This window comes from Melanerpes formicivorus, unplaced genomic scaffold (genome assembly GCF_026170545.1).
Source record: "Melanerpes formicivorus ecotype bairdi unplaced genomic scaffold, bMelFor1.0.p_v2 SCAF_129, whole genome shotgun sequence".
NCBI classification, from domain to species: domain Eukaryota; kingdom Metazoa; phylum Chordata; class Aves; order Piciformes; family Picidae; genus Melanerpes; species Melanerpes formicivorus.
Window position 1 is genome coordinate 878316 of NW_027142481.1, and position 26616 is coordinate 904931.

The window sequence follows — 26616 nt, forward strand, 5'->3', positions numbered from 1 at the left end:
CCTGTCTCTTCTCAAGTGCACCTTGGAGGGGGTTCAGCCCAGACAGCTCTTGGGGTGTGCTGGGCACCATCACTCAAACCTCTGTTTAACAGCCCCTTGACCTTGACAGGCTGCAGAGCTGGGCCCGCGACAGCCTCAGGAGGTTCAACAAGGCCAAATGCTGCAAGGTCCTGCAGCTGGGGCAGGGCAATCCCAAGCACTGATCCAGGCTGGGCAGGGACTGGCTGGAGAGCAGCCTTGGAGAAAAGGCCTTGGGGGTGCTGGGGGAGGAGAAGCTCCACAGGAGCCAGCAAGGAGCACTTGCAGCCCAGAGAGCCAAGCAGAGCCTGGGCTGCAGCAAGAGAAGTGTGGCCAGCAGGGCCAGGGAGGGGATTCTGCCCCTCTGCTCCACTCTGCTGAGCCCACAGCTGCAGCTCTGGGGCCAGCTCTGGAGCCTCTGTGCCAGGAAGGCTCTGGAGGGGCTGGAAGGTGTCCAGAGCAGGGCCAGGAGGAGGAGCAGAGGGCTGGAGCTGCTCTGCTCTGAGCACAGCCTGAGAGAGTTGGGCTTGTGCAGGCTGGAGAGGAAAAGGCTCCCAGGAGACCTTCTGGTGGCCTTGCAGGAGCTGCAGGGGGCTGCAAGCAAGCTGGGGAGGGACTTTGGAGGGGGTGAAGGAGGGCTAGGAGTGGGGGGGCTGGAGCAGAAGTAGAAGTGGGGAGCTGGAGCTTGGCTGTGAGGAAGAAGTTGTTGGGCAGGAGGGTGGTGAGAGCCTGGCCCAGGCTGCCCAGGGAGGTGGTGGAAGCCTCCTGGCTGGAGGTGTTTGCAGCCAGGCTGGAGGTGGCTGTGAGCAAGCTGCTGTGGTGTGAGGTGTCCCTGGGCATGGCAGGGGGTTGGGGCTGGCTGAGCCTGGAGCTCCCTTCCAGCCCTGCCAGCTCTGTGATTTCCATTTCAAGGAGAGGTTTAGCAATGGTTGTGGCACAGGTGGCCCAGGGAGGTTGTGAATGCTCTCTCCCTGGAGGTGTTCAAGGCCCTTGAGCAAGCTGCTCTAGGGGAGGGTGCCCCTGCCCAGCACAGGGGCTGGGAACTAGATGGTGTTTTAAGTTCCCTTCAAACCAGACCATTTTATGAGCCTGTGACACATCCCTGTGTATTTTTAAGAGCTAAGAGTGGAACTAAGGCAGTGTTTAGCCCACCCATCCAGTGGGCAGCGGCTTCTTGCAGCCCTCTGAAGCTGGAGCTGCTGCTCTGCTGGCTCCTGTGGGCATCTCCTGCTGGCTGTGAGCAGCTTGGGGAGGGGGGAGAGTTTCCCAGGTGTGTTTTCCTAGGGCACAGCTGGAGCTGGCTTGGAGTTGTCCACATCTGCAGTGGTGTGCCAGGAACAGCAAGGGTGCCAAGGGACGAAAGGAGTTGCAAGACAGCCCCAGGAGTGGAGGAAAAAAAAATAGAGCAGCTTTGCCTGAGCAACACCAAAAATAAGCAGTGCCTGTGGGCTGCAGGCTTGGCAGCTCATCCTGTGGGAAGCATTATCAGTCACAGAGCTTATCAGTGGGACTGTTCAGCCTGGGGCTGAGAAGGCTGCTGCAAGACCTTGGAGCAGCCTGCCAGGGTTTGAAGGGAGCTACAGGCAAGCCAGAGAAGACTTGTTCCAAAGGCCTGGTGAGACAAGGTGAGGGGTCATGGCTTCAAACTGGAAGAAGCTGGCTTCAGATCAGACATTAGGAGGAAATTCTTCCCTGGGGGGGTGTGGGGCTCTGGAGCAGGTTCCCCAGAGGAGTTGTGGAGACTCCAAGCTTCCAAGTGTTGTAAGCCAGGTGGGACAGGGGCTTGAGCAAGCTGGGCTAGGAGGAGCTGTCCCTGCTCATGGCAGCTGCTTGGAACTAGATGATCCTTGAGGTCCTTTCCAGCTCACCAGCTGGTGTCCCTGCCCATGGCAGGTGGTTGGAACTAGATGATCCTTGAGGTCCTTTCCAGCTCATAAGCTGGTGTCCCTGCCATGGCAGGTGGCTGGAACTAGATGATCTCTAAAGTCCTTTCCAGTTCATAAGCTGGTGTCCCTGCCCATGGCAGGTGGCTGGAACTAGATGATCCTTGAGGTCCTTTCCAGCTCATCAGCTGGTGTCCCTGCCATGGCAGGTGGCTGGAACTAGATGATCCTTGAGGTCCTTTCCAGTTCCTAAGCTGGTGTCCCTGCCCAGGGTAGTGGGATTGGAACTAGATGATCCTTGAGGTCACTTCCAAACCTAACAATTCTATGATCTCTATTCTATGAATAAGAGGAGCCAGCAGGACTGGAAAGGATGAGCTAGGAGCAGTGGCTTTGTAAAACCAAGGAAGCTTTCCAGGCGTTGCAGAAGCCTTTGTGAGACTTCCATCCATCTAAAAGAGGATGCCAGGTGAGGAGGGACCCAGCAAGGCATGCAGATGTTGGGGACTGAAGAGTTTGTTGAACAGGAGGAGACTTAAACACACTTGTTCACCCAGGGGAGAGCAAGGAGGGAAGCAGGTTGAGTGGAACTGAAGAGCAGTGTTAGCATGAGAAGAAATGTGACCTTAGCTGGCCACAGGTAAGCTGGGTTGGGACACTGAAGTGGTCAAAAGTGGGACCACCAGCTCAGAGAGAAACACTGAGGGGTTTGAGGTGATGGCATCTTGGGGTGCTGTGATGTTGCAGCACCAGCCTGGACTCTGCACCAGCTCTCCTCACTGGAAGCAAAGGTATCCTTGCCCTCAGCTGTCCCCAAGAGCTCAGGCCTGGAGCACTGCCCTGCCCAAGCACTTCACAGCAGTGGGGGCAAAAATCTGTGCCTCTCCTGAGAGCAGCTGAGATGAAGAAGAACAGTCCATCAGCTCTGCTGCCATCTGGTCAGGTCTTCAAGGAGTGCCAAGCAATTAGCCCCCCCAGGTGATGGTACAAATGCAAATGGCCCTCTCCATTCACAGAGGGCAAAGAGGCTCTGCCAGTTTATACCAGAAAAAGAGTCTGGCCCAAAATAACCTAGTTTTGATCTCCAGGAGTGGGAGGAGGCTGACACCCTGGCATCACTGCCAAGCTGCTCCTCTTGGTGGCCCCCTCCAGGCTGCAGATTTAGAAGGAAAAAGGATGGAAGGGAACTCAGGGCTGTGGTGTGCAGCAGGGGTGCTGCCCAAGAAGGGCAGCTGCCAGCAGGAGGTATCTTTCTGCCTCAGGAGTCACCATCCAGGCAGGAGCTCCAGCAGGAGGGTCTGTGGGGAAGGGCAGCATTACTGCAGCTCTGCTGCTGAGGAGGGGAGTTGGGATGCAGCAGGGCCAGCGCCGCAGAGCTGACTGGGGGCTGAGCACTGGAGAGGGATGTCCAGTGAAAAGCTTTTCCTGCCTCTGGAGCTCTGTGCCTTGGTTTTCATAGAGTCAATAAGGTTGGAAAAGACCTCAAAGATCATCAAGTCCAACCTGTTTTGATGGCAGAAGCCCCAGGTCAGCACTAGACAGGGCTGCTGGAGATGGGGTTTCAGTCTCTGCAGCGCTGCCAGCCTGTGTGGGGTGTAGCATCCTTGTCCTGGGCTGTGCCTTTGGAGGGGCTGCTGCTCACAGGCTGTTAAGGGTTGGAAGGGACCACTGGAGATGATCCAGTCCAACCCTCCCCTGCCAAAGCAGGACCATAGAATCCAGCACAGGTCACACAGGAACACATCCAGATGGGGCTTGACAGGCTCCAGAGAAGGAGGCTCCACAACCTCTCTGGGCAGCCTGTTCAGTAGCTGTGTTTCCTCTGCCCAGAAGCCAGCAGATGTTAGCCTGACTGGGCTAGTGAGAGAAAGGAGGGAGGGTCTTGCTGCCAGAGCCCCCAAAGCCATGGAGGGGAGGGGGCATGCCTGGCAGAGGCAGCATGCAGAGCCATGGCACCACTCCCCAGAGCCCTGCAGCCTCCTCTCAGCTTCATCCTCGCCCTCATCACCACGTTGGTCCTTTTCTCCAGCAGCACAAACCCAGCAGGGCTGGAGGCTCTGTTATGCCTGAAAGGGGTAAAGAAGGAGGCTCTGGGTCAGCTATTTCCCTCCCTTGTCTCCCCTCACCACATCCAGAGTCCTGTGTGGCTCCAAACCCAGAAGGGTTTGCTGTTGTGAGCTTTGTTAAGCCCCCACTGCAAAGCCAGGGCAGCACAGCTGGAGCCAGGCAGGGCTGAGAGCTAAAAGCTTGTGTGGGCAGAGGGCTGCCCTGACTGATTCTGCCTCCCTGGCCAGGGGTGCTGAGCAGCACTGAGCAGAGTCACTCAGCCTTCAGGAAGAGCCAAGGCCACTGCCAGAGCACACTGAGGGAGGCTGATAAATGAGGCACTGACACCAGAACGGCTTCAACACATCCAGTCTTCAGTGGGCACCTTCAGGATCATCTCCCAGCCTTGACTCACTGCAGGCTGAGCTGGTGCCTCACATTTCCCCCTCCTCTAAGCCCTATGGGTCAGGCAGGTAACAGCAGCAAAGGCCAGGGAGGAGCTATGGAGGCAGTCAGTGCACCTCTCACCCACAAGAGACCAGAGACAATTCCTACAAGCTTCACAGCTGTAGGTTAGCCAGAAGAGAGTTTAACCAGGAGAGGGTTTACAGCTGACCTCACCTGTAGGTCTGTGCCTGCCTGGACAGCACAAGGGAGGCTTCTTGGGAGCTTGTTGCTCAGCTTCTTTGCCAGGTACATGAGGAACTCTTCAAACATCAACACTGAGCACAGGTCTTGTTCCTCTGATGTTTTATTCATAGAAGGGTTTGGGTTGGAAGGGACCTTCCTGGACAGCCTGTGCCAGAGCCTCCCCAGCCTCACTCTCAACCATTTCTTCCTCCTCTCCACTCTCAGTCTCTCCTCTCCCAGCTCAAAGCCATTGTTCCTCAGCCTGGCACTCCCAGCCCTTGTCCAGAGTCCATCCCCAGCTCTCCTGGAGCCCCTTCAGGTACTGGAAGCTGCTCTAAGGTCTCCTTGGAGCCTTCTCTCCTCCAGGCTGAACAGCCCCAACTCTCCCAGCCTGGCCCCACAGGGGAGGTTCTGCAGCCCTCTGATCATCTTTGTGGCCTCCTCTGGAGCCTCTCCAACAGTTCCATGTCCCTCTTAGGGGGGGAGGGCACCAGAACTGGACACAGTGCTCCAGGTGGGGGGGTCTCACAAGAGCAGAGCAGGCTTCATTTCTTTCTTTACCACTTAAAGCCTTCATCTGAACAATGCTTTGGGGTCATTGCTCCATTTTTCATGGCAAGATAGAAGCAGGAGAAGAAAATAAAGGCCACTCCTGCTTTCAAAGAGCTCTGTGCTGAAATGTGGAGGGAGCAGGCAGCAGGGGAACTAGAAGGATCCTCACTGTGTCCTTCTGTGAAGCACTTGCTACCTTCCAGCACCTTTGTCACCTTCCTTCCTTCCACATGGAGAATTCTAGAGGGATGCTTAACATCTATCCAAGCCAATCTTGGGTTTCATTACATGCTCTCTGCTGACTCACTTGCCTCAGGGGGGTTACTTAGTAATTCATTAGCACAGCAGACTCATGTGCTGTGTACCAGAGGTTTGTACCTGTTATCACCCATCCTAAAACCACTCTCCCCCAGGCCCAGCTCCTTGTCCCTAGCAACTGCCCATCAGGAGTGGAGGCCAATGCTGCCCTGCTGAAGGCCCAAAGGGAAAATGCTTCCAGGGCACAGAATCACAGAAGGGTTTCAGATGGAAAAGTCCTTTAAGCTCATCCACTTCAACCATTCTCTGCCTCTGCCCAGGCTGGGGCTAAGCCATGGCCTCAGCACCACAGCTCTGCCTCCTGGAAACACCTCCAGGGATGGGCATTCGACCACCTCCCTGGGCAGCCTGGGCCAGGCTTGCAGAACCCTTGCAGGGAAGAAGTTTCTTCTGATGTCCAACCTAAACCTCCCCTGGGGCAACTTGAGGCTATTTGCTCTTGTCCTTTCACTTTTTACTGGGGAGAAGAGACCAACCCTGCCCTGGTTCCAACCTCCTTTCAGGGAGTTGTAGAGAGCAAGGAGTTCTCCCCTCAGCCTCCCCCAAACTAACCAACCCCAGCTCCCTCATCTGCTCCTCCCCAGCCCTGTTCTCCAGACCCTTCCCCAGCTTTGTTGCCCTTCTCTGGATCTGCTCCAGCCCCTCAATGCCCTTCTGTGAGTGAGGGCCCCACGCTGAACCTGGTGCTCAAGGTGTGGCCTCCCCAGTGCTGAGTACTGGGGGAGAGCAAACAACTGAGGAAGGACAAACTCTGGAGCGGTGCAAAGTCAGAGCTCAGTTTTTGCTGTTCATTAAACCTTTGTCATTAACAGGAAACAGCAAAAGTCTGCCTAAGACATTGCAAACAAAGCCTGTTTATCCCTTTGCAGCCTCAGCTTGAGAATTGTCCCAGCCAAGCACAGCTTAAGCGACACAGGGTCCCACAGCAGCTTGGCAGGAGGCTGTGGTGTCCTGGGGGGCACCACCTGTCCCCTTCAGATAATGAAAGGCAGCTCTAAGGTCTCTTCTCCCGTCCAGGCTGAACAGCCCCAATTCCTGCATCCTGTCTTCGCAGGACGGCCTCCCGAACCCCTGCAAGGTGTCCCTGCCCATGGCAGGGGGTTTGGAACTAGACGATGATGGAGTACTGTGTCCAGCTCTGGAGCCCCTATTGCAAGAGGGATGTGGAGGTGCTGGAAGGTGTCCAGAGAAGGGCCAGGAGGATGATCAGAGGGCTGGAGCACCTCTCCTATGAGGACAGGCTGAAGGAGTTGGGGCTGTTCAGTCTGGAGAAGAGAAGGCTCCCAGGTGACCTCATTGTGGCCTTCCAGGATCTGAAAGGGGCTACAGGAAGGCTGGGGAGGGACTGCTCAGGATCTCAGGTAGTGATAGGAGTAGGGGGAATGGAATGAAGCTGGAGGTGGGGAGATTCAGGCTGGATGTGAGGAGGAGGTTCTTCACCATGAGAGTAGTGAAACCCTGGGATGGGTTGTCCAGGGAGGTGATCGAGGCCCCATCCCTGGAGGTGTTTAAGCCCAGGCTGGATGAGGCTCTGGGCAGCTGATCTAGTGTGGGGTATCCCTGCCCATGGCAGGAGGGTTGGAAGTAGATGATCCTTGTGGTCCCTTCCAACCCTGAATGAAACTATGAAACTATGAAACTATGATTCTTGAGGTGCTTTCCCACCCTAACAATTCAATGATTCTACGAAACCCTCCCCCGGGGGCCGTCGACCGCCTCAGCCCTGGGGCAGGTCGCCGGCGCCGGGGCCTCCCCTGAAAGCTGCCCCCCGAGTGGTGGCAGGCGGCGAGGACGGAAGCCTCGACCCTCTCGGCCAGCGGGAGCGCAGGCTGGGCAGCCGCCGGCCAGCAGCGTCCCTGCAGCAGGGCAGGGTAGGGCAGGGCAGGGACTCGGCAGCCGGCGGCGGCGCTCCCCGAGCGGCGGCCCCGCGCCGAGAGCGGGGCGCGGGGCGCGGGGCGGAGCGCGGCGGTGCGGGGCCGCTATTGGCTGTCGCTATGCAGGGCTTCTGCCGCCTCCCCGCCCGGCCCCCGCCGCGCTGCGGGGCGCAGCCGGCGGCGCGGGAGCTCCATGGAGGCGGCGGCGGCGGCGGCAGCGGCAGAAACAGATGCGGCGGCGCGGCCCTGCCTCCCTTAGTCGCCGCCGCTCTCCGGCCGCACTGCGCGGGGACCGCCGCTAGCGCCCCGCCGGCGAGATGGCCGTGCCCCGGCGGGCGGCGGGCGGCGGGCAGGCCATCGTCTGGCGCAACGTGGTGCTGATGGGGCTGCTGCACCTGGGCGCCGTCTACGCGCTCAGCCTGCTGCCGCGGGCGCAGCTCCTCACCCTGCTCTGGGGTGAGTGCGGGGGGCGCGCCACAGGTGGGGAGGGGGCCGAGGGGATGGGGGGGGTCCTGGGCGGGGGTGGGGGGCGAGGCGCTGCTCGCCCGTGTGCGGGCACCCCCCCTGCTTCTTTGTGCCCCTTTCCCTCCCGGGATGCCATTGCCAGCGCCGCGCCGGCCCCGCGGTTGCTGTAGAAACGGGAGGCAGCTTCCCGGGGGCTCCGTTGATCCGTGGGGTTGGCTGGTTTTTGTTTGTTTGGGGTTTTTTTCCTTACGTTTTCCTTTGAGTTAAACAAGAGCCGAGCGGCTGCTCCTCCGTCTTTAAAAGTCTGCTGGAGGGAGACTGCCCTTGGCTGCTTCCTCTCGTTACTTTGGGAAGAGCCACGTCGGTGCTCCGGCCGGGGAGCGGGGAGCAGCGTGTCCTCCTTTGTCTCTCGGGGAAGCTGCTACAGCTCTTCCCAGGCGAGATTTGCAAGCCCAGGAAGAGCTGCGAGACGCTGAGCGAGGAGGAAAATAATCCCAGCTATGCTTTCTGGTGCGAGGTGACCCTGCTGCGTCTGCCGCCTTCATGCTGGCCCTGAAAAGCCCCCCAGGACTCGGGGTGGGAAGGGGAGTATGAAATGCAGGGGGTTGGCTTCCATCCTACAGCTTGAGATCGTCATTCCTCCACAAAAGAGCAGGGCTGAGGGGGAAGAGCTCCACGGAAGCACTGCAGCACCTTGCAAGGCTTCTTTGGCACCCTGCAAGGCTTCTTTGGCACCCTGCAGGGCTTCTTCAGCACCCTGCAAGGCTTCTTCAGCACCCTGCAAGGCTTCTTCGGCACCCTGCAAGGCTTCTTCAGCACCCTGCAAGGCTTCTTCAGGGTTTGTGAGGCTAAGAGCTGGTGGGGATGTCAGAATCATCCTTCACCAGGAGAACTGTGTCTGGAAGTCATGGAAATGGGGGGAGGGGGGACAAGAGAGAGGATGAATCCTGCTTAGAGCTGGTGCTATTGCCCGGGTAAAAGAGCTGCTCTGGGGGTGCTCTTTGAGTGGAGGGAGAATGTACTGGCCAGGGACTGATCCAAATGGAGGGAAGAAGGGTCTTTGCTGCAGGGAACTCACAGATGGGGAGCTGAGGCTGCCACCAGCTGTGCTGAGGTGACCCTCAAGAAGCCCAGGCCAAGTGCTGTAGCAGTCAGGGTTGTTTCTGCTGCGGGCAGAAGCCCTGCATCTGTTTTTCAGTGGTTCAGCTTTTGATGTTCTGTCTTAAAGCCTTAGCTAATAGCCCCTGTTTGCAGCTGGGAAATGAACCTTTCTGTCAATTACTGCCCCTGTGGCAAGTTCTTAACTGGGAAGCTGTTTCTGGGTCCCTCGTGGGGCACCCGGCACTTGCCTGGCCGCTGGTTTTGCACAAACCATTACGTGGCTCACTTTGCAACCAGAAGAAGGTTTAGGGGGTGGCTGTGTTTTGCTTAGTTGCCTTCTGTGATTGCTGCTCCTCTTCCCTCCCTATTCCTGGTGGTGGTCAGGCTGATTTCATTGTTTACCTTGGCCCTGCCTTGCTGGCTGGGGAGAGCAGGACAGGCTGCAGGAGCTGCGTGCCCGGAGCGCAGAGCAATGAGGTCTGCCCGCAACCCTTTTGGGTCCTGCAGGGTGCAGGAAGGAAGGTGGGCTTGCTTTTTACCTCTTCTGACAGCTTGAAATACCTCTGCTTTTGCTCTGCCCCCCTAGGAAGGGGCTGCTGGAGCCCAGCTGCCTGCTCAGAGGGCTCCTTTCCGGCGGGCATGTGTGGGCGCTGCTCTGGCTGGACACAGTAGACAATGGGGCAGCGCTGCCAAGCACAGACTGGCTGGTTGTGCACTGGGGATTACCTGTGCCCACCTGTGCCCATTGCCTCCTGCCCTGGCACCTGGAGGCCCAGCAGTGAGTGGAAGAGCTGTAAGGTGGGCACTGAGGTGTTAGTGTGGGAGGGGATGGGCACACGTTCTGAGCGGGGCAGGGCGCCTCACCCGGAGCTGTGGGAGCCGAGGCCTCTTTCCCAGCATGTGGAGAGAAACTGGTTAAAACAGGCTTTCAGGGCCATCCCAGGGCCAGCCTCTGTGGAATTTGGTTTCAGTCCAAGCTGAACAAAACAATAAAAGTGCTCATTTCAAAATTTTCCATCAGCTGGGAGCTGCCTCGACCTGAGAGGCAGCAGATGATCCACACAAGGCATCCGGCAGCTCTGGAGCTGTGTCCTGGCAGATGCCTTTCAAACACCCTCCACTCAGCCTGCCTGTGCTCACTGGGAGCCCTCTCACCCTGCTCTTCCCCAACATGACCTTTTTGTGTGGAGAAAACCCTGGTGCCCTCCCCTTTCCCTCCTGATCTAGAGCCAGGCAGCTCAAGCCACAGGCTCCCTCCTTCCTCTTGGTGCTTGGCTGGCTGACTGTGCTGTTCCCTAGCTGACAACTGCTTTGGGGCATGCCTGCACTTGGGGTTCCTAGCCTTGGAAGGTGATGGGAATTGTTGAGGGAGGGTGCCATGAGTCATGGATGGAGCTGAGGCTCCACCAGTAGGCTTGCTGGGTGCACCCAGCAGGTTTGACAGGGTTCAGCATCCGTCCTGCAAAGCCCGGATGCTGGAGCAGCCCAGGCCCCAAGGAGCTGCCACATGGACCTTCCCCTTCAGCTCTCCCTTTGCCCACCTGCTCTTGCAGGGATTTCACAGTATCACAGTGTCACTAAGGTTGGAAGAGACCTCGAGGATGGTCGAGTCCAACCTGTCACCACAGACCTCATGGCTAGACCATGGCACCAAGTGCCACGTCCAATCTCCCCTTGATTTGGGCTCCATGTGCTTAGCACTCCCTGTAGAGGTTTGAGGCAGAGGCAGGGATCACTGTTCCCTGCAGCCTGAGGTGGGGAACCGAAGCAGGGTGGCAGCACCAGGCTGTTGGTGAGGCCAGGAACCCAGAGCAGTGTGATGGCTCCTGTGGCTAGGCCAGGGGTGGGAAGGTGATTCTGTCCCTCTGCTCTGCTCTGGTGAGGCCCCACCTGGAGCACTGTGTCCAGTTCTGGAGCCTCTGTGCCAGGAAGGCTGTGGAGGGGCTGGAAGGTGTCCAGAGCAGGGCCAGGAGGAGGAGCAGAGGGCTGGAGCTGCTGTGCTGTGAGCACAGCCTGAGAGAGTTGGGGTTGTGCAGGCTGGAGAGGAGAAGGCTCCCAGGAGCCCTTCTGGTGGCCTTGCAGGAGCTGCAGGGGGCTGCAAGCAAGCTGGGGAGGGACTTTGGAGGGGGTGAGGGAGGGCTAGGAGTGGGGGGGCTGGAGCAGAAGTAGAAGTGGGGAGCTGGAGCTTGGCTGTGAGGAAGAAGTTGTTGGGCAGGAGGGTGGTGAGAGCCTGGCCCAGGCTGCCCAGGGAGGTGGTGGAAGCCTCCTGGCTGGAAGTGTTTGCAGCCAGGCTGGAGGTGGCTGTGAGCAAGCTGCTGTGGTGTGAGGTGTCCCTGCCCATGGCAGGGGGTTGGGGCTGGCTGAGCCTTGTGATCCCTTCCAGCCCTGCCAGTGCTGTGATTCTGTGATTCCCCAGGAATGAGCTCTTGCAAAGGTGTCCTTTGGCCAGCTGGGGCTATGGCTGTGGCCTCTCTCAGGCCAGACATGTTGCACCTCCTTCCACAGGCCACTTGGCTGGAAACTCTGAGGGTGTGCCTCACCTCCCAAGTTCATCACAGCCATCAGATGATACTTCTTAGCCAGGAACTTCTTTCTTCCAACCAGCTCTGGCCTGCTGCAGGCCTGGTGAGGTTGTCTGTGAGGGTAGCAAAGCAAAAAGCTCTGAAATCCCTGCATGGAGAACAAGAGGACACAGTCTCAAGCTGTGCCAGGGGAGGTTTAGGCTGGATGGTAGGAAGAAGTTCTTCCCAGCAAGAGAGATTGGCCACTGGAATGTGCTACCCAGGGAGGTGGTGGAGTCCCCATCCCTGGAGGTGTTTAGGAAGAGCCTGGATGGGGTGCTTGGTGCCATGGTTTAGTTGATTAGATGGTGCTGGGGGAGAGGTTGGACTGGATGGTCTCAAAGGTCTCTTCCAACTTGGTTAATTCTGTTCTATCCTATCCTATCCTATCCTATCCTATCCTATCCCTATCCTGTTCCTATCCTCTCCTCCTTGCATCTCCCTAATCCTTCTCCAGACTTTTCCAACCTGGTTAATTCTATTCTATTCTATTCTATTCTATTCTATTCTATTCTATTCTATTCTATTCTATTCTATTCTATTCTATTCTATTCTATCCCATCCCATCCCATCCCATCCCATCCCATCCCATCCCATCCCATCCCATCCCATCCCATCCCATCCCATCCCATCCCACATTCCCAGCATGTGTCCCTGCAGGGCCCAGTGCTTCTGCTGCTAGCAGCTTTGTTGGGCTCATGATAGCTTCTTGGGGGACTCCATTCATCACAAGGTGTGCAAGTGCCTCTTGGGGGGGGGGAAAACAAGGTGCATTGAGCTGTTTATCTTCTTCAAAAGCTTTTCTCTCAGGCTGCTGAGCATGACCAGTGCTGGCACAGGCAGGGCCACCCAGGCACCCTGTATCATCTGGGTGCATTGCCCAGCGCTGCCTGGCAGCCAGCTCACTCTGCCAAGGCCTGGGATCAGGGAGGAGGATGTGTGGTGGGTTGAAATTTCCCCCCCTCCCCCTTCCCAGCATAGAATTGCCAGACCAGCTCAGCTGGAAAGCAGATGAAGCTGTGTTTACAAGCAGTGCTGCAATCTAAACCAGGGCATGCAATGGATGTGTCTAAAATAGACAACATTTACAGGTATTGACACACCAGGGGGCTACCAACAGCTTCCCCAGCCCTGCTGCCTTCCCTCCCCCCTGTACAGGGCACAAGAGGAAGAGCAGAGAGTTGCTGTCAGTTGCTGAACCACAACAAGGAGGTTTGGTTTGCCACCATCCCCCCCAGCAAGCTCCTGGCCAAGCTGCAAGCTCCTGGCCAAGCTGTCAGCCCCTAGCTGGGACAGCAGCTCTGAGCTGGGTTGGGAACTGGCTGGAGGCTGAGCCCAGAGAGTGGTGGTGAATGGTGCCACAGCCAGCTGGCAGCCAGGCACCAGTGGTGTGCCCCAGGGATCAGTGCTGGGCCCTGTGCTCTTTAACATCTTCACTGATGATCTGGAGGAGGGGATGGAGTCCATCAGCAGTGAATGTGCAGCTGACAGCAAGCTGGGGGCAGGAGTTGAGCTGTTGGAGGGTAGAAGAGCTCTGCAGAGGGACCTTGCCAGGCTGGGCAGATGGGCAGAGGCCAAGGGCAGGAGATTGAACACATCCAAGTGCCAGGGGCTGCACTTTGGCCACAGCAACCCCAGGCAGTGCCACAGGCTGGGGGCAGAGTGGCTGAGAGCAGCCAGGCAGAGAGGGACCTGGGGGTGCTGGTTGAGGGTAGGCTGAACATGAGCCTGCAATGTGCCCAGGTGGCCAAGAAGGCCAAGGGCATCCTGGCCTGGGTCAGGAAGAGTGTGGCCAGCAGGAGCAGGGAAGTCCTTGTGCCCTGTGCTCAGCACTGCTGAGGCCACAGCTTGAGTCCTGTGTCCAGTTCTGGGCTCCTGAGGTTAGGAAAGAGGTTGAGCTGGTGGAAGGTGTCCAGAGAAGGGCAACAAAGCTGGGGAGGGGTCTGGGGCACAAGGCTGGGGAGGGGTCTGGGGCACAGCCCTGTGAGGAGAGGCTGAGGGAGCTGGGGTTGCTTAGCCTGCAGAAGAGGAGGCTCAGGGGAGACCTTCTTGCTCTCTCCAACTCCCTGCAGGGAGGTTGTAGCCAGCTGGGGGCTGGGCTCTTCTCCCAGGCAATCAGCATCAGAAGAAGAAGACACAGTCTCAAGCTGTGCCAGGGGAGGTTGAGGCTGGAGGTTAGGAGAAAGTTCTTCACAGAGAGAGTTGTTAGGCTTTGGAATGTGCTGCCCAGCGAGGTGGTGGAGTCCCCATCATTGGAGGTGTTCAAGGGGGGATTGAATGTGGCCCTTGGAGCCTTGGTTTAGTTAGTCAGGAGGTGTTGGGTGACAGCTTGGACTTGATGATCTCTGAGGTCTTTTCCAACCTTAATAATTCTCTGAGTTAAGAGCCCCCAGCTCCCTCAGCCTTTCCCCATTTCATTAGAGGATGCTGTGGTGCAGAGCCTGCAGAGCACAGGCTGCTCCCAGGCAGGGCTCTGCACCCAAATCTTGCTGCCTGTGTCCCTTCCCTGAGGCAGGGTCAGAGCAGCTGTGGTGCCAGCAGCTTGGGTCGCTGTGGCTGGGGGGCAGCTGCCCAGCTCCCGGGGCACGTGTTGCTGCTGGGCACTGCAGGTGTTGAGTTTTGTCAGCCCTCAGCGCTTCCAGGTCTTGCATATTCTTCAGTGCCATCTGCTGGCTTGTGGGTTGGGAGCTGCCTTCAGTCCTGCAGGATTCCTGGACAGGAAGTGGTCAGGGAAGGTGTGGACGTGGCGCTTCAGGGCATGGCGTAGTGGCCGCGGTGGGCTGAGGTTGAAGGTTGGACTCCATGGTCCAGAGAGCTTTTCCAGCCCGAACCACTCTGTGCTTCCATGGTGGATGGCTGTAAATAAGACCACCTAGCTCCAAGGAAGTTCCATTTGGTACCTCTGAGGCCTCTGCAGACAAAGAGGAGTGGAAATGTTGTGTCTGACTGAAATGCCTCCTGCTTGCCCTCTAGGCCAGAGCACCCTCTGGGTCCTGCTGAGTGCTTGTGGCACTGATGGCAGAGGGCTGGAGCTGCTCTGCTCTGAGCACAGCCTGAGAGAGTTGGGGTTGTGCAGGCTGGAGAGGAGAAGGCTCCCAGGAGACCTTCTGGTGGCCTCCCAGGATCTGCAGGGGGCTGCAAGCAAGCTGGGGAGGGACATTGGAGGGGGTGAGGGAGGGCTAGGATTGGGGGGCATGGAGCAAAAGTAGAAGTGGGGAGCTGGAGCTTGGCTGTGAGGAAGAAGTTGTTGGGCAGGAGGGTGGTGAGAGCCTGGGCCAGGCTGCCCAGGGAGGTGGTGGAAGCCTCCTGGCTGGAGGTGTTTGCAGCCAGGCTGGAGGTGGCTGTGAGCAAGCTGCTGTGGTGTGAGGTGTCCCTGCCCATGGCAGGGGGTTGGAGCTGGCTGAGCCTTGAGCTCCCTTCCAACCCTGCCAGCTCTGTGAGTCTCCAGGAGATGCCAGCAGGCAGGGCAGTGTGAGCTGTGCAGGCCTGCCTGTCTGGGGTGGCTGCAGGTGCTGTCAGGGAGGCAGAAGTGTTGCTGTCTCCCCTGGCAGGGCAGGGCAGAGCAGGGGAAAGCTGGCTCACCCAGCAGGATTTAGCATGCATCCCCATCGCTGCCACTGCCCCTTCCCTGCCTGCAGTTCCAGTGGCACTTCTAATCAACACTGGTGCCAGGATTGAAGCCAGGCCATCTCTTGCAGTCAGGTTCTATTCTTTGCCATGCAGGCTCACAGTGAAATGTGCTGCCCCACTGGAGAGCTGGAATGTGACCAATGGCTGTGCAAAGCAGGGCTGCTGTGCAAGAGGGAGGGAGGGCTGTTTGCCAGGTGCTGCTCAGGAATCCTGCATGGCCATCCTTCTTCTGCAGGCACCTCAGCACCAGGAGGATGGGCATTGCTGGAGGCACACTGAAAGGAGGATCCTTCTCAGCCCATTTTTGGCCACTGGCTTTCCAAAGTGATGTTCTGAGCAGCTCAGAGTAAGATAACCTGGTCTGGAATGATCTCTGTCTTGCTCTTTGAGCTCTGTTCTTTGGCTGACCTTTGTGGTTTGGAGTGTTTCACATCTTCCCCACCCCAGCCTCTCTGTAGTGATTCCTGTGCCCATAGGATCATCCTGGGTCAGTGGGAAAGGGTTGCAGTGTCTGGCTGCTCCCCCCCTCTGCATCTGGAGTAGTTCAGAGGGTGTCTCCTAACATGGTCACACAGCTGGATCTGTGCAGAGGCTTCTGCCCAGGCCCTTAGGTGGCATTTCAGAAGCAAGGGAGAGGGCACCTGGAAGGAGTTTGTGCTCTTCTAACCAGCAGGTGCTGCAGTTCCAGGCCTGGGATGGACATGAAAGTCCTCAGTGCCCTGCTGGACACCCAGGAGCCTGGGGAGAAGCTGGGTTGCTGGGATGAGACAAGGTGTTTCTGAGGCTTGTTTCGTGTCCTGCATGGGTGGATGAGAAGGAGCTGGGATGCAGGAGGTCTGCAGCTGAGGTAGAGGAGTGCTTGGGCAGAGCAGCAAATGTGGGTCCTGATGGGAAGGACTGGAAACAGGCTCTCTGAGCCCTGGCAGCCCATGGGGTGGAAGGAGAGCAGTCCTGGGCTCCCACTTGGTGCTTGTTGCTACCTTTGGGTGATCCTTCAGGTCAGTTGCTAGCAGGGCACTGGGGAAGGGAAATGCATGGCTGCTGGGTTGGAATTTTGCAGGGAAAGGTCAGAAACTCTGTCATTTATAGGGGACTGAGACCATGAAGTCATTTTGTTGGCCAACACCAGGAAGTTCTACCTGCTTTCCAGATGCATTTGGCTGTAGGTGTGGAAAGCAGGATCTTCAAAGTCAGCTGAAGCAATGGGCTGCAGGGGTGGTGGTGGCAGATGCTCAGTTTTCATTGTGAGCTGCTCCTTCCCCTGTTGCAGTCAGCTGGGCTGGGCTGCAGTGAGGCAAACATCTGTCCGGCTCTGGAGCCTCTGTGCCAGGAAGGCTGTGGAGGGGCTGGAAGGTGTCCAGAGCAGGGCCAGGAGGAGGAGCAGAGGGCTGGAGCTGCTGTGCTGTGAGCACAGCCTGAGAGAGTTGGGCTTGTGCAGGCTGGAGAGGAGAAGGCTCCCAGGAGACCTTCTGGTGGCCTTGCAGGAGCTGCAGGGGGCTGCAAGCAAGCTGGGGAGGGACTTTGGAGGGGGTGAGGGAGGGCTAGGAGTGGGGGGTCTGGAGCAGAAGTAGAAGTGGGGAGCTGGAGATTGGCTGTGAGGGAGAAGTCGTTGGGCAGGAGGGTGGTGAGAGCCTGGCCCAGGCTGCCCAGGGAGGTGGTGGAAGCCTCCTGGCTGGAGGTGTTTGCAGCCAGGCTGGAGGTGGCTGTGAGCAAGCTGCTGTGGTGTGAGGTGTCCCTGCCCATGGCAGGGGGTTGGGGCTGGCTGAGCCTGGAGCTCCCTTCCAACTCTTAACAATTCTATGACTCCATGCCAGCGTGGCCAGACCTCCTCCCAGGAGCCACAGCCATAGCAGGGCTCTCCTTGTTGGCTTGGGCTCCTCCTGGTGCTGCAGAGGGCTGGGCTTGTGTGCTCCAGTTGGCCAAACGCTGCCCGGCTCCTGCTCAGCAGAGAAATGAAAGCTGAGCTCCTCCTGCAGTGCAGGGGGGGGAAATATGAAACCCACCTGGCTGGCTGGGTGGGTGGGTGGAGGGAGAGAGACCCAGTGTGGGGCCTTCTGCCTGTGCCAGAGCTGGAGACAAAGAAGCCTTTCTGTGCCCTGCCACCAGCCTCTGCCTGATGGCTCTGGGTAACCGAGCGGCCTGCTGGCTGGCTGCAGGAGCCTTGTGCCCTCTGCTTGGAAGGAGGCTCTGAGGATCAAGCTGCCAAGAGGTTTAGGTTGGATATTAGGATAGGATAGGATAGGATAGGATAGGATAGGATAGGATAGGATAGGATAGGGTAGGATAGGATAGGATAGAATTAACCAGGTTGGAAAAGACCTCAGAGATCATCAAGTCCAACCTATCACCCAGCACCATCTGATGAACTAAACCATGGCACTGAGTGCCTCATCCAGGCTCTTCCCAAACACCTCCAGGGATGGGGACTCCACCACCTCCCTGGGCAGCACATTCCAGTGGTCAGTTCCTCTTTCTGTGAAGAAAGAGGAAAAAAGGGTGTGAAAATCCTGTGTTTGAAAGCAATTCTGCTTTGAAGTCTGGAGAAGGATTAGGGAGATGCAAGGAGCCTACTTAAAGCCTGGATTTAATCCTCCTCCTTTGAAGCAGATCCTGCTTTACCCTCCAGGCAGAGGCAGGTCTCAGGGCTTGGTTTGTGAGCTGTGTGGAGCTCAGAGCTCCTGGCACAGGTCATGGAATCATGGGATCAATAAGAGACCTCAAAGATGATCAAGTCCAACCTGCCACCCAAGACCTCCTGACTGCTAAACCATGGCACTGAGTGCCTCATCCAGTCTCTTCCTAAACACCTCCAGGGATGGGGACTCCACCACCTCCCTGGGCAGCACATCCCAATGGCCAATTCCTCTTGCTGGGAAGAACTTTCTCCTTACATCCAGCCTAAACTTCCCCTGGCACAGCTTGAGACTGTGTCCTCTTGTTCTGGTGCTGGGTGCCTGGGAGAAGAGCCCAACTCCCAGCTGGCTACAACCTCCCTGCAGGGAGTTGTGGACAGCTTGAAGGGTCTCCCCTGAGCCTCCTTATTGCTCCTTGTTAGGAAGCAGTTCCTCACAGAGAGGCTGATTGGGCACTGGAGGGGGCTGCCCAGGGAGGTGGTGGCGTTGCCATTGCTGGAGGTGGGTTGGATGTGGCACTTGGTGGCATGGCTTAGCTGATGCCCTGGTGTTGGGTCACAGGCTGGGCTTGATGATCTCAGAGGTTCTTTCCCAGCCTCAATAATGCTGTGGCTCACTCTGTGTGAGGAGACAGAGCTAGCAGAGGCCATGGTTCTGCCGCCACAGGGTTCCTGGGAGCGCTGTTTGGTTTCGCTGAGGGGGGGAGATGGTGCAGGAGCTGACAGCACAGCAGGGATGCAGGCACAGAGCATCTGGTGGTACACAGGGGCATGGGTGCTACACAGCCTTGAGGCTGCCCAGGGAGGTAGTTGAGGCCTCATCCCTGGAGCTATTCAAGGTGAGGCTGGAGAGGGCTCTGGGCAACCTGAAGCAGTGGAGGATGTCCCTGCTGAGTGCAGGGGGTTGGACTGGATGAGAGTAGAGTAGAGTAGAGTAGAGTAGAGTAGAGTAGAGTAGAGTAGAGTAGAGTAGAGTAGAGTAGAGTAGGATAGGATAGGGTAGGGTAGGGTAGGATAGGATAGGATAGGATAGAATAGAATAGAATAGAATAGAATAGAATAGAATAGAATAGAATAGAATAGACCAGGTTGCAAGAGACCTTCAAGATCATCAAGTCCAACCTATCATCCAACACCATCTAATCAATTAAACCATGGCACCAAGCACCCCATCCAGTCTCCTCCTGAACACCTCCAGTGATGGCAACTCCACCACCTCCCCAGGCAGCACATTCCAATGGGCAATCACTCTCTCTGTGTAAAACTTCCTCCTAACCTCCAGCCTAAACCTCCCCTGGCACAGCCTGAGACTGTGTCCTCTTGTTGCAGTGCTGGGTGCCTAGGTGAAGAGCCCAACCCCCTCCTGGCTACAACCTCCCTTCAGGGAGTTGGAGAGAGCAAGAAGGTCTCCCCTGAGCCTCCTCTTCTCCAGGCTAAGCAACCTCAGCTCCCTCAGCCACCCCTCCCCAGTCTTGTGCTCCAGACCTCTCCCCAGTCTTGTGCTCCAGACCCCTCCCCAGCTTTGTTGCCCTTCTCTGGACACCTTCCAGCAAGTCAACCTCCTTCCTAAACTCAGGAGCCCAGAACTGGACACAGGACTCAAGCTGTGGCCTCACCAGTGCAGTGCACAGGGGCAGAATGACCTCCCTGCTCCTGCTGGCCACACTCTTCCTGATGCAGGCCAGGATGCCCTTGGCCCTCCTGGCTGCCTGGGCACACTGCTGGCTCATGTTCAGCCTACCATCAACCAGCTTTGGAGCTCCCTTCCAACCCAGACCATTCTGTGATTCTGTGGCAGCAGCACCACCCAGAAGCTGAAGTTCTGAGAAGTCAAAAGCATCAGAGCTCTGCTGTGGCAGGGAGGGCACTGGATCATGGCAGGATCTGTCCTGTGCAGTGGATCTCACTCAGCTGGGACAGAAGGGCTGCTCCCTCCCCCTTGAATCCTTCTTAGAGCCCCAGCGGTGCAGCAGGGGACTGCTCCCTGCTGAGCCCTGCTCCTGGAGGCTCTGTCAGCTCTCAGCTTGACCACAGCCTCATTGCTAACAGCCAAGCAGCTGCTGTCCCCTGGCTTCCTGCTTTGGGTGGTCTCAGGAGTGTGCACAGTGTGAGCAGCAGGGTGAGGCCATTCCCCTGCCATGGGCCCAGGTGTGGAGGACAGGCTTTGGGCAGTGCTGGGCAGGGCTGCTAACTACCTACCTACCTACCTACCTACCTACCTACCTACCTACCTACCTACCTACCTACCTACCTAACTAACTAACTAACCAACCAACCCACCCTTCTTTCTGGAGGCAGAGCTGCATGCAGGGCTCTGGAGTGCTGTGCTAAAGGCTTAACCACAGGATTTCTTTGTACTGTCCTTGAGGGGAGGGGGGGGAAAAAAAAGAGGCAGAATTGGCTTGAATTCATTCTTGGCATTTATAGAGCACTTAAAGCCCAGGGGAGCCCCAGCCCTGTGTGTGGCTTAGTGAGGTCACAGGGAGAGAAGTGAAAATCTGCCTGTGGGTTTGTGATGAAGCAGGATTTGGCTGAGCTGAGCTGAGCTGAGCTGAGAGGGGCTGCACATAAGCACCAAGTGTTGCAGGGAAACCAGAGCAACTTCCAAGCCTTCTCTTTTGATCTAAAAATACCCAGCAACCCAGCAGAGCATCTCAAGGCAGTTCTTCAGCTGCTGGTGAGATCAGGGGATGTGTGTTTGCTTCCTAGGAGGATCTGAGCTCTCTCTGGGCTGTTTGCTGCCATTGCTGCCTGGGCTTTGTTTCTGTCCTGCTGGCTGCAGTTGTCAGGGTGAACCTGTCTGCTGCTCCAGCTGAAAAGAAAAGGCTTTTGTATTGCCAGGCCAAAGGGCTGGCTCTGGGGGATGCTCCTGAGAGTGCAAACACAGCCATGTGCAGCCATGCAGAGCCAGCCTGGGTTTCACCAGTGGGTGATGGAAGGGCCCCATGACAACCTCAGGAGGTTCAACAAGACCAAGTGTGAGGTCCTGCAGCTATGTCAGGGCAATCCCAAGCACTGATCCAGGTTGGGCAGGGACTGGCTGGAGAGCAGCCCTGAAGAAAAGGCCTTGGGGGTGCTGGGGGAGGAGAAGCTCCACAGGAGCCAGCAGGGAGCACTTGCAGCCCAGAGAGCCAAGCAGAGCCTGGGCTGCAGCAAGAGAAGTGTGGCCAGCAGGGCCAGGGAGGGGATTCTGCCCCTCTGCTCCACTCTGCTGAGCCCACAGCTGCAGCTCTGGGGCCAGCTCTGGAGCCTCTGTGGCAGGAAGGCTGTGGAGGGGCTGGAAGGTGTCCAGAGCAGGGCCAGGAGGAGGAGCAGAGGGCTGGAGCTGCTCTGCTGTGAGCACAGGCTGAGAGAGTTGGGCTTGTGCAGGCTGGAGAGGAGAAGGCTCCCAGGAGACCTTCTGGTGGCCTTGCAGGAGCTGCAGGGGGCTGCAGGAAAGCTGGGGAGGGACTTTGGAGGGGGTGAGGGAGGGCTAGGAGTGGGGGGGAGTAGAACAAAAGTAGAAATGGGGAGATTCAAATTGGTTGTTAGGAAGAATCTCTTCCCCATGAAGGTTGTGAGAGTCTGGCACAGGTTGCCCAGGGAGAAGGTACAATAGTGGCCACACTCTTCCTGACCCAGGCCAGGATGCCCTTGGCCTTCTTGGCCTCCTGGGCACACTGCTGGCTCATGCTCAGCCTACTATCAATCACTATCCCCAGGTCCCTCTCTGCCTGGCTGCTCTCAGCCACTCTGCCCCCAGCCTGTAGCTCTGCCTGGGGTTGCTGTGGCCAAAGTGCAGCCCCTGGCACTTGGACTTGTTGAATGCCATCCTGTTGGCCTCTGCCCATCTGCCCAGCCTGGCAAGGTCCCTCTGCAGAGCTCTCCTACCCTCCAACAGATCAACTCCTGCCCCCAGCTTGCTGTCAGCTGCACATTCACTGCTGATGGACTCCACGCCCTGGTCCAGATCATCAGTAAAGATATTGATCAGGCTGGGGCCCAGCACTGATCCCTGGGGGACACCCCTGGTGCCTGGCTGCCAGCTGGCTGTGGCACAACAGACACTGCTCTGTCTGTTGACAGCAGCACCACTCTGAGTGTGCAATTGATTTCCTTTCACCTCCCCAGGTTTTTCTGTCTGATGCTTTGCCCCTCAGGGCTAATTGGGATTTGCTCCATCCCACTGGGTTCTGTTTGACATGGCAGCCTTGGGATGGTGGCTGGCTGGCTCAGTGTCACCTTGTCACCTAGTGATGGTGAATAGAGAATTAACCACATTGGAAAAGATCTCAGAGATCATCAAATCCAACCTCTCACCCAGCACCATAGTATCATAGTATCACAGTATCAGTCAGGGTTGGAAGGGACCACAAGGATCAGCGAGTTCCAACCCCCCTGCCATGGGCAGGGACACCCCACACTAGAGCAGGCTGCCCAGAGCCTCATCCAGCCTGGCCTTAAACACCTCCAGGGACAGGGCCCCAACCACCTCCCTGCACAACCCATCCCAGGGCTTCACCACTCTCATGGGGAAGAACTTCCTCCTCCCCTCCAGCCTCAATCTCCCCACCTCCAGCTTCATTCCATTCCCACTAGTCCTATCACTGCCTGAGATCCTGAGCAGTCCCTCCCCAGCCTTCCTGTAGCCCCCTTCAGATCCTGGAAGGCCACAATGAGGTCTCCTGGGAGCCTTCTCTTCTGCAGACTGAACAGCCCCAACTCCTTCAGTCTGTCCTCACAGCAGAGCAGCTCCAGCCCTCTGCTCATCCTCCTGGCCCTTCTCTGGACACCTTCCAGCACCTCCACATCCCTCTTGTCACAGGGGCTCCAGAACTGGAGGCAGTACTCCAGGTGGGGTCTCCCCAGAGCTGAGCAGAGGGGGAGAATCACCTCCCTTGCCCTGCTGGCCACACTTCTCCTGCTGCAGCCCAGGCTCTGGTTGGCTTTCTGGGCTGCAAGTGCACATTGAGAGCTCCTGGTGAGCTTCTCCTCCCCCAGCACCCCCAAGTCTCTCTCCTCAGGGCTGCTTTCCAGCCAGTCCCTGCCCAGCCTGGATTTGTGCCTGGGATTGCCTCCACCCAGCTGCAGGACCCTGCCCTTGCTCTTGTTGAACCTCCTGAGGTTGGCTTGTGCCCACCTCTCCAGCCTGCCCAGGTCCCTCTGGATGGATCCCTTCCCTCCAGCTGTCTGCTGCACCACACAGCTTGGTGTCATCAGCAAACCTGCTGAGGGTGCACTCAGTGCCACTGTCCATGGCACCCACAGGGATGTTGAACAGGCCTGGTCCCAGGACTGATCCCTGAGGGACTCTGCTTGTCCCTGGCCTCCACTGGGACATGGAGCCACTGACAGCCACTCTTTGGGTGCAGCCATCAAGCCAGTTCCTTATCCATCTAGTGGTCACCCATCACACCCATGTGTCACCAGCCTGCAGACCAGGACGTGGTGTGGGACAGTGTCGAAGGCTTTGCTCAGGGCCAGGTAAATGACATCAGTTGCTCACCCCTCAGCTATTGATGTTGTCACCTGCTCATAGAAGGCCACCAGGTTGCCCAGGCAGGATTTGCCCTTGGCAAAGCCATGCTGACTGTTCCCAATCACCTCTTCACTTTTCTTCTGAGCCAGTAGTGCCTCCAGGAGGATCTGCTCCATGATCTTTCCAGGCACAGAGGTGAGACTGACTGGCCTGGAGTTCCCTGGTTCCTCCTTCTTACCCTTTTTGCAGATGGGGGCAATGTTTCCCCTTTAACAGTCTATGAGGACTGCCCCAGACTGCCATGACTTTTGGGACATAATAGAGAGGGGTTCAGCAACCTCCTCTGCCAGTTCTCTCAGCACCCGTGGGTGTATCCCGTCGGGTCCCATGGACTTGAACACTTGAACACTTTCACCAAATCACCAACCTGATCTTCACTTACAAGACCATCTGATCAACTCAACCATGGCACCAAGTGCCTCATCCAGGCTCTTCTTAAACCCCTCCAGTGGTGGTGATCTGTGCCTAAGAAGGATGTGGGTGTACATCCTCTCATCTCTTTCAGGAGGCAGCATTGTCTCTTGAGGTGTGCAGAGTGAGCCCAGTGCTTGCTGGGCTCCTTGTTCTGGTTGGTTTGTTGGCTTTTCTTAGAGCCAGGTGAAAGGCAAAAGCAATCTGGGATTTGCAGGACTGGCTAGCAATAAATGCCTCTGGGATGGGCTGCCCAGGGAGGTTGTGGCTGCCTCCTCCCAAGGCCAGGTTGGATGAGGCCTTGAGCAGCTGAGTCTAGTTGAGAGGTGTCCCTGCCCATGGCAGGCAGGATGGAGCAGAGGATCTCTCAGGTCCCTTCCAACCTGAGCCATTCTGTGCATCTGTGATGATTCTATGTGGTTAATCATAGAGTGGTTTGGGTTGGAAGAGACCTCCAAGATCATCCAGTCCAACCATCAACCCCACACCACCATGGCCACTAAACCATGGCCCCCATGTGCCATGGCCACAGGTTTCCTGAACACCTCCAGGGCTGGGGACTCCACCACCTTCCTGGGCAGCCTCTGGCAGCAAAGAAATTGTTTCTATGTCATAGAACCTATAGAATCAGAGAGTCAATAAGGTTGGAATATACCTCAGAGATCATCAAGTCCAAGCTGTCACCCAGCACCTCCTGACAACTAAGCCATGGCTCCAAGTGCCACATCCAATCCCCTCTTGAACACCTCCAGGGATGGGGACTCCACCACCACCCTGGGCAGCTCATCACAGTGGCAAATTCCTCTTGCTGGGAAGAACTTTCTCCTCACCTCCAGCCTCAACCTCCCCTGGCACAGCTTGAGACTGTGTCCTCTTGTTCTGGTGCTGGTTGCCTGGGAGAAGAGACCAACCCCCAGCTGGCTCCAACCTCCCTGCAGGGAGTTGGAGAGAGCAAGAAGGTCTCCCCTGAGCCTCCTCTTCTCCAGGCTAAGCAACCCCAGCTCCCTCAGCCTCTCCTCACAGGGCTGTGCCCCAGACCCCTCCCCAGCTTTGCTGCCCTTCTCTGGCCATGTTCTCTTTCCAACCTAACCCTCCCCTTGCACAATTTCAGGCCATTTCTTCTCCTTCCTTTGGTAGCCTGTCCTGAAAGGATGTTGTGGAGAGGCTGCTGCTGGTCTCTTCTCCCAGGAAATTAGTGATAGAACAAGAGGGAATGGCCTCAAGCTGTGACTGGGGAGGTTTAGACTGGACATTAGGTAAAGATTTTTCCCATCAAGAGTGGTCAGGCACTGGAATGTGCTGCCCAGGGAGGTGGTGGAGTCACCTAGCTTGGGATGTGTTTAAAGGTGGTTTGGATGTGGTGCTTGGGGCTATGGTTTAGGGGGGAACCTTGTAGAGCAGGGGTTGGACTTGGTGATCCTGAGTGATCCAACCTGAATGTTGCTGTGACTCTGTGATTCTATCACCTGAGGCTAGGGAGCAGAGCCCAACCCCCCCCCTCTCCCTGCAACCTCCTTTCAGGGAGCTGTAGAGAGCAGTGAGGCCAGCCCTCAGCCTCCCCTAGCCTCCTGTGGCCCCAGGTTTGCAGGAACTGCTCTAATTTTGGTACTGAGCATAATATTCAGTTCATTTTTTTTTGGTGGGCAGAGATCTGCCCCAGTTTAAGCAACCACTTCGAGCAGGGGATGTTTTCCTGGGGCCTGTGAAGCTGCTACAGACTGTGGCAGTATCTCCCCAGAGGTCAGTCCCCTGGACACTCAGGTTTTCAGGCAAGCCTGGCACAGGGCACAGTGAAGGCTTCCTGGAAATCCAGCCCTAGGGTAATGAGCTGTGGTGAAGAAGATGGCTCAGATGTTTTATGCTGCTGAGCTCCTCTTCCCTTCCATTTTTAAACACTTTGCCTGGCATACTTTTCATTGCTTCTCTCTGACAGTGAGATGGTAGCACTGTGCCTGCTGTTCAAAATCACACTGATGTCAACAGGAGCCAGCAGGGAGCACTTGCAGCCCGGAGAGCCAAGCAGAGCCTGGGCTGCAGCAAGAGAAGTGTGGCCAGCAGGGCCAGGGAGGGGATTCTGCCCCTCTGCTCCACTCTGCTGAGCCCACAGCTGCAGCTCTGGGGCCAGCTCTGGAGCCTCTGTGCCAGGAAGGCTGTGGAGGGGCTGGAAGGTGTCCAGAGCAGGGCCAGGAGGAGGAGCAGAGGGCTGGAGCTGCTCTGCTGTGAGCACAGCCTGAGAGAGTTGGGGTTGTGCAGGCTGGAGAGGAGAAGGCTCCCAGGAGAGCTTCTGGTGGCCTTGCAGGAGCTGCAGGGGGCTGCAAGCAAGCTGGGGAGGGACTTTGGAGGGGGTGAGGGAGGGCTAGGAGTGGGGGGCATGGAGCAAAAGTAGAAGTGGGGAGCTGGAGCTTGGCTGTGAGGAAGAAGCTGTTGGGCAGGAGGGTGGTGAGAGCCTGGCCCAGGCTGCCCAGGGAGGTGGTGGAAGCCTCCTGGCTGGAGGTGTTTGCAGCCAGGCTGGAGGTGGCTGTGAGCAAGCTACTGTGGTGTGAGGTGTCCCTGCCCATGGCAGGGGGTTGGAGCTGGCTGAGCCTTGAGCTCCCTTCCATCCCTGCCAGTTCCATGGCCCTGTGCTGTTTCCTGCCTTATCACATTGCACACTCAGAATATTTTATGAGCTGCTGGTGCTCCTCCTTGCAGGCTCCTGCTTGCCCAGGCACCTCACCCTCGTTGCAGTGCCCTGCCTGCAGTCACTGCCCCCTGAGCTGCATTACTTTGCTCTTTCTATCCAGGCAGAGCTTTATCTTGAGCCCTTTCCCCCCCAGCCCCCTTGCTGCGTGGATCCTTTGGTGTCCCCTAGCTCGCTCCCTGCTGCTCCCAATTTAGCCTCCTCTGCAGCTGTAATTAATGTGCTGTTTACCTTTGTTTCAGGTCATTAATAGGAATGTTGACTGAAAAAAAAATCTTCTGCCTATTGATTCTGGCA

General features: G+C 57.2%; 1 protein-coding gene across 1 annotated transcript in view; it reads left to right on the plus strand.

Annotated features, from left to right (window-relative positions):
• The first annotated feature begins 7515 nt into the window (after positions 1-7515).
• The window catches only part of SCD5 (stearoyl-CoA desaturase 5), a 34166-nt gene continuing 15065 nt past the window's right edge, over positions 7516-26616 (plus strand). Inside the window, exon 1 of the mRNA XM_068168039.1 lies at positions 7516-7777. Within this exon, the coding sequence (XP_068024140.1) occupies positions 7639-7777 (139 nt within the window). The 5' untranslated portion in view covers positions 7516-7638. The remainder of the gene's footprint in view (positions 7778-26616) is intronic.